Consider the following 7500-nt stretch of genomic DNA (forward strand, 5'->3'; position numbering starts at 1 on the left):
AAATTATTATGTTATTTTGCAGCCTTCTGTGTAGCCTAAGCATCGGATTCAATTTCAAAATCCCCCTCCCTCCCAAATACACCTCCACCCTTTTTTCATCTTTGCTGTCTGAAGCACTCAAATGAGAAACTGTCAGGAGCCGTGATTTGTGCTAACTAGCTATCGATCGTTCCAGAGCTGCATGCCTTGTGTCCATGCAGGGAGGGCTGCATGAGGAGAGGAGAGGAGGAGAGAGGAGAGGAGAGGAGAGGAGAGGAGAGGAGAGGAGAGGAGAGGAGAGGAGAGGAGAGGAGAGGAGAGGAGAGCAGAGGAGAGGAGAGGAGAGGAGAGGAGAGGAGAGGAGAGGAGAGGAGAGGAGAGGAGAGTAGGGGAGAGGAGAGGAGAGGAGAGGAGGGGAGGGGAGAGGAGAGGAGAGGAGAGGAGAGGAGAGGAGAGGAGAGGAGAGGAGAGGAGAGGAGAGGAGAGGAGAGGAGAGGAGAGGAGAGGAGAGGAGAGGAGAGGAGAGGAGACTTGCTGGTTGGTGTGTATTTGGAACATGGGCAAATGAAATGAGTGAGAGTAATAGAGTAAAGTCTGCCTGACTGCTCATTAGTGTTGGGCTCCTTGCTCCAAAAAGTAGTGGATTAATCATTAGTCAGATTATTTAAAATACACATACTACATAGGCCTATTACTGTAGGCCTACCTACTCCGTGACACTCCGTCCTCATATAAGCACATCAGAATAACACCTTTCTTGTGACTGATCATGGAAACCAACACATGCAGCGTTGATGTCCGATGTTATTTAACTAGGAAGTCACATTGAGATTAAAACCTCTTTTACAAGTGAGAGCAGATGTTCTGGTCATCCTACGCAATTAAATTAAAGTGTATATATACTTTACTTTCACTCACAGAAAGTCAACATTTCTGCCACTCAATTTCAATCTGAAATGTATCTGGAGTGATAACTAGCCGATTTATTTATTTAGACTAGGCCTATTTAGGCGATGTATTTATCATTGCGACATTCATATCATTGAAACAGTATTTACACTACCAGGAAAAGTAACCACATTGCAGTAACGCGTTACAGCACGACACCCCACTCTCGTCTCACATAAACAATGCGCCTGGACTCCAGTCTCAGCGCCGTGCGCGCCCCCGCCCCTCTCTGCACCCGCACTGAGCAGAACAAAGAGGCGCTGGTCTGGAGACGCGCTGGGGGCCACATATCCACAGATAGCCTGTCCTTTACAGCTAGGCGGCCCTCCCTATACATATCCACATACAGGCTGCATATCCACAGATCCACATTCTCACATGTCCACGTCTTCACCAGGAGAAAAGGGCCTCTCGACTGAATTGCTCACAGCCAGCGACCCACCTCTTTGTGCAGCACTGTCAACTGTCTCTGTCTGGCTTTGCAATGATTTTGAGAAATTGAAGTGTATCGACATGCACAGAAAAAAGTACATTTACTTGCAACTTGCCCATATTGGGTGGCGTAGTATTTAAATGGCTAACATTCATTTATTAGTTTGTTATTATTAGGCAGCTATTATTATTATTATTATGCTTATTGCTGTTGTTGTTGTTGTTGTTGTTGTTATTAATAAATAATACAAATTAAAACAATAATTATAATAACAATTATAATATAAAATAATAATAATAATAATAAAAATTAATGATATCCATACTTGAATAACGTAGTCAATGATTTACGCTGTGTTGCATTTTGATTGACATCCACTATCAAACCACTAAACTACATGATACAATGAATCTCTGGTTTAGAGTAAATGTTGAAAAAGTGTTTATATGCCATTAGGCCAGAAAATGTTTGTCTATGTCGAGTTGACGTGAATTTTGGCAAATGTATTGTGATTTTATGGACCTAGAAACATATTTCAAAATAACTAATTATATAAAAATATTATTAGGTTCTATAATAATAACTTGTATTATTATTATACGGTAACTACATTTATTATATGTCTTATTATTATTATTATTATTATTATTATTATTATTATTATTATTATTATTATTATATTTATTATTATTATTATTATTATTATTATTAATCCTCTCACATGAATAAAATAAACTGTGGATTAAATTTAGTGGATTATTTCTAAATTAAACATTTCGATCCCAAAAAGATGACAATTGCATGGCTCTAGCTATTTTACCGTGAACTCTAATCCTTGAAATCCTATCCTGCCAATCTAAAATCAATCCACTTTCACCAGCGTTGTATTATCCCATGGTAATAACAAAAACAAACAAGGCGAGGGAAACCCCGCTGTGAAAACGCATATCCTCAAAAAGCTATTAATCTTCTCAATGTAGTTGTTCACCCTGAAAACCGAGATAAAGAACCACAGGAAATGTTTACTTTTCTCGAGCTGTTCTTTTGAAGCTCCTCTACAATGAAGAAACAAAATACACACATAAAGCTACAAGGATTACTTTAGTTATACGGTATTTAAAATTGCTCCATTCTGATTATCATCAAGACAATCTTTGACCAAAAAAATATATACTTTTATTTATTTATTTTTATTTTGTCCAAACTTGAATGGAGTCATCTTAAAAAAAAAAAAAAAAAAAACATTATCTGCCACTATGCCTCTAAAATCCAAAGACCCAGGTTAAATGGTGACCGCTTCACTGCCGATATAGAGTCGGCTGGTCCCTGCACAATATGGACAAAAGGTCTTACATTCGCCCAATCCTACAGGTCGCATCACATTGATTTTCAAATATAAGACAATATATATTTTACAAGTGAAAATATATATGTATGTGAATAAGCAGAAAAGGAGGAAAAGTAAATGGAGTGTCTCACACCTTGTGCGCCTGTACACTTGTGTATGTGTGTGTGTGTGCCTGTGTGTGCGTGCGCGCCTGTGTGTGTGTGTGTGTGTGTGTGTGTGTGTGTGTGTGTGTGTGTGTGTGTGTGTGTGTGTGTGCAGAGAGAGAGAGAGTGAGTGTGAGAGAGACAGGGAGAGGGTGAGAGAAATCAAGCAGCTTCATTTACCTTCTTTACTGGTATTTTGGCTCTTATTCTTTTCCCAGGGCCCCATGGCCTTGTCGTCCTCTGGGCCGTCCATCAGTGCCTTGTCACTGGGCACGTACCAGGTGGCGTGCTGCTCTGCCATGAGGGTGTCAAGGTCAATAGTGCCCATTGAGCCCTTCCCAGCATCCGGGCTGCAGCTGGCCAGCTCGTTGTCTCCGTTCAGGGAGGGACAGTCGCCGTTCTTCTTGCCGTTCTTCATAGCCAGCGGCTGGTCCTCGGAGATGCTGAACTGCTGCCGCTGTAGCTGGATCTGGGCCTGCAGGATCTCCAGAGGATGGATCTCGTCCTGGCCAGAGGTGCTGGACGGGGTGCGTACCTGCTCCATCCCGGGAGTGCCCGGGTGGCTCACCCCGCTGCCCCCTGTGCCCCCACCGCCGCTCAGGCCATAGCTGTCGGGTGTCGAGGTAGTGTGATTGTTAATGCCCATGCCGAGGGGCTTCTGTCCGTTCATCAGGCCGAGCTCCCCCCTCTGCAGTTTGGGGGAGCCGGTGAGCATGGGGCTGCGGTTGGGCTTGCTGGCCGAAGCCCCTCCTGCGTCCGAGCTGGACGACACCTCATCCTCGTTGCCATAGTGGGTGCTGACATCATCAGGGAAGTCCACTCGCGGCGAGCTACTGTCAGACTTGGTGACACTTTGAATGCCACTGTCCAGAGAAGACATCAGGTCTGCCTGGTCCCCCAACATTAGGTCACCTCCTTTTCCCCACGAGGGGGATTGGAGGGGTTTCTCGTGGGGCGTACCCCCACCCCTCTCCCCAACGCCAGCTGAGGGGGTCTGCTGGCCTGGACTTACAACAGGGTTACCGTTGTCAGAGGAAAAAAAAATTCCAGGGCTCACATGTCCACTGTCTCTTTTTCTCCTCCCTCTCCCTCTCCCACTCCCTGTTGTTGCTTTCCCCTCACTGCACGGGGTAGCGTCCATGTTGTAATTTGGGGAGAGGGCACTGGCTTCCCCCTGCACCGTCTGGCTTTGACTTGCAGGCTTAGCGTTGCTATTCCCGGTGCCAGGCATCTGGCTGTTCTGGGAAGTGCCGCTCTGAAAATATTCAGGACCAGCACTGCCAGTCCCATTAGCTGTGCTGCTATTAATGTCCTGCTCTGTCTGACTCAGTTTTCGCTTGCCCTCATTTTGGTTCTTCTTGTTGAATGTTACGTTGAGGTTGGGGGCCCCTAGGCTGGCGATCATGTTCTGGCAGGCCGTGGAAAGGGCCGCCAGGCAGCTCTGGCCGAAAACATTGTCTTTAGTGCTGGTTTTGTTGAAGTTCCCTAGAGAGAGAGCTCCAAGCTTACTAACGGATGACCGCTGGCCTGCAGGGAACTCAGACTGAGGAGGGTAGCTCCCCGGTGAGGTGCTCACCCCCTGGGGAGTACCGTGGGCTGGCCCCTGACGGTTAGCCCCTCCATAGGGAAAGGTGGGCTGAGCTCCCATAGGAGGTGCAGGGAAGTCTGCTGGCCGTCTCTCTGCTGGTGCGTTTGGATGCCCAACTCCTGCTCCTGGAGACTGCATCTGTGACATGTTGCCCATGTTGCCGCTGAACTGTGAGTGCATGCCCGGGGAGTGGAGAGCCTGGACGTGGCCATCTCCTGGTATTCTCATGGGCTCCTGCATGCCCATGCCTGGCCTAAACATCATCCCAGCCCCGTTCTGCTGCAGCCCCATGTCATGGGCCCCTGACTCATTTCCCGCTCCACCCATGCGCCGTGACATCATCTCCCCGGGTGGGTGGGACCCCGGGAACCAGGAGTTCTCCTGAGCTACGTGAGGATTCTGTCCGTCAAAGTTGGGCATCCTGCCACCGTTCTCCCTGTCAAAGTTGGGCTGAGGCATGCTCCCCACGGGGCCTCCATGCACCATGGGGCCGGGAGGAACGTCGCCGTGGTGACCCAGCTGCTGCAGGCTGGGCTGCCTCATCCTCTGCTGCTGGTTGCGAGAGGCCATCTGTTTGATCATCATGGCTGCATTCTGACGCTGCTGCAGGGACTGCTGCTCAGGCCCCGCGTGCTGCAGGGGACCTGGTGGGAAACCTTCACTAACAGGTGGGGTGAACTCTCCAGGTAGGCCCGGGTAGGCGGAGGGGGACAGGTGGTTCTCTATGCCACCGCCCCAACCTTCACCGCCATGTGCATTAGGGAACTCAAATCTCGGCCTTTTAGCCATGTTCATATAAGGAGAGTCAAAGTGTTGCAGCCTCTGATTCGGGGCCTGTTGGGAGGGAGGAGGAGGAGCCGGCTGTTGCATATTAAACATGGGGTCCCCATAGGGGTGCAGGCTCCTATTTTCCAGTCTGTGAATGGGATATTCAAACTGGTTGTGTTGGCCAGGCATCATGACCCCCCCATCCAGAATGTTGGGGTTGGTAGAGCCGGGCTCAGGCTGAGGGGGTCGGGGGAGGCCAGGGGGGCACGAGTTCTGTCTGGCTATCAAGCCGGCCTGTTGTTGTTGCTGCTGCATGAGAGGATGTCTCGCATTCACCCCCGGCTCCATTCCCACGGGCACCTTCCGGCCATTTCCAAAACGCTCAAAAAACACTCCGTGCTGTGGCGGCGGCTGAGGAGGCTGGGGCTGCGGGGGTGGCTGATGTCCTTTGGAGATGCCCTGCATACCCGGTGTCCGTGGCATGCCAGGGTTCCCTGGGAAATTCCCACTGGCGACTGGCCTCCCTGGCCCAAAATGGGGCAACTGAGATTCTGATTCTGAGGGGGAAAATACAGGTACATCAAAATGTCCAGATGGCGGCTCACTGGGGAAATTGTACTCTAATCCCTCCACAGCTCCCTGGTTGGGGAGTCGCCGCGGCTCCAGGCCATGAGACTCAGAGGAGGACGAGGAGGAGGAAGGGAGGCCGTGGAAGGATGCTGCCCTGTTAGGTGACTGGTCCAAGGGTAGACAGGGGGCAGGGACGGCATGGTTGCCACTGGGAGGGCCGTGATGTTGGAAGTCGGGCATGTTACCGGACCTCTGCTGCTGCTGCTGCTGCTGCTGCTGGGGGAAGCCGTCCCCTGCCTGGCCCTCGGCGAGGGGATCAAATCCCTCTCCGAAGCCCTGCTGTGGTCCCATGCCATTGTTGTTGTAGCCCATTAGCCTGCCACCATGCAAGCAGGATGACCCTGGCTCTGGGCCTCCAAAGTTCCCGCTGAAGTGAGGGTGATGTTGGTGGGGGTGAGGCTGGTGGCCGTGGGGATGTCCTTGATGAGGTTGTTGTTGGTTGTTAAAAAATCCATGCATGGGTCCTTGCTGCTGCTGCTGGAGCCCCCCGCCCGCATGCATGTCCGAGTGGCCCCGCGGGTGAAAGCCCCCGTACTGCTCCCCGTTCATGCTCATATTGAGCCCGAGCATTGGCGGCTCGTTTAGCGGGCCCATGCCGGGCTCCACGGCTCCCGGCGGGCCTCCAGCGTGAAAGCCGCCGGGGCTTTTATAATGGGAGCCCATGTTCAGTCTTGGTTGGTTTATGTTTCTCTCCGACTGGCCAGGGTTTCTGCTATTAATCTGAGAACCAAACTGCTCCAGCCCAAACATACTCCCCTGCTATCAATCCCACATGACAGCCAGCTTGCCAGGCATCGGCACACTGTCTGCTTTTTCCGTCTGTCCCAAAAAGAAAAGAAAAAATACAAGATAGCCTACTATGCAAAGGCGGCAGATACGTTTGTATCTCACTACTGAATAAATTGTTCTATTTAGTTAAAATCGATATTCACTCACCAAATAAGTTCTCATTGTTCTGGTAGCCTACAATTATTTTTTTGCAACTTCTCCAAGGACGCGGAGAATAAAAGGGACAGTCTGTGTCCAAATACGCACGTAAATAGTGTCCCTGTTCCCGTGCGTACACGCGCGCTCGTCTGTTCTTATTCCTTGTTTTGAGTAAGCAAACAAATTATAAAACGCACGTCTTATTTGACTTACAACATGAGTGACCTATTCCAAAGTTTTTCCTGTGCGCATTTCTTCATGCCGAACATGAGCAAAAACATCTCGCTAATTTAGCCTAATATCAGAGCGCAGGAGGATTACGCGAGATCAAACAGAGGATAGGGCAAATTCTGTCTAATAAGTCGTCTTAATTCATTATTCCACTCCGATGTCAAATGTCCCGGGACGAGTTTTTAGGGTGTCCCATACTGGAGACGAGGAAAAAGTCCACTTGGAGCTTCCTAACCTCTGTGGCTTTGGGAGAAATATTTTGGAGAAAAATACGGGCTGCCCAAGTGATGCCCTTCAAAATCTCGACAACTGCTGAATAGGCCTGTAGCCAAAAGTCCAGTGTGATGGAAAGTCCAGAAGAACGGCTGTCCAACCCAGCCACCGGAGAGTCCGCTGAGGCGACCTCAACCCCGGAGCGGCGGGGCGCGCACTAGCCGCACTCCACCACCACAGAGCGGCTTGACAGCATCCTTCACCCGCTGCCGGCAGGTCATGCGCCTTGCAG

General features: G+C 49.9%; 1 protein-coding gene across 1 annotated transcript in view; it reads right to left on the minus strand.

Annotated features, from left to right (window-relative positions):
* Positions 1–7500, minus strand: part of mn1b (meningioma 1b) — a 20466-nt gene that overhangs the window by 12885 nt on the left and 81 nt on the right. The window contains exon 1 of the mRNA XM_083644734.1: positions 3032–7500. This exon is cut by the window's right edge and continues 81 nt beyond it. Within this exon, the coding sequence (XP_083500860.1) occupies positions 3032–6587 (3556 nt within the window). The 5' untranslated portion in view covers positions 6588–7500. The remainder of the gene's footprint in view (positions 1–3031) is intronic.

This window comes from Poromitra crassiceps, assembly GCF_964638095.1.
Source record: "Poromitra crassiceps genome assembly, chromosome: 10".
NCBI lineage: Eukaryota > Metazoa > Chordata > Actinopteri > Beryciformes > Melamphaidae > Poromitra > Poromitra crassiceps.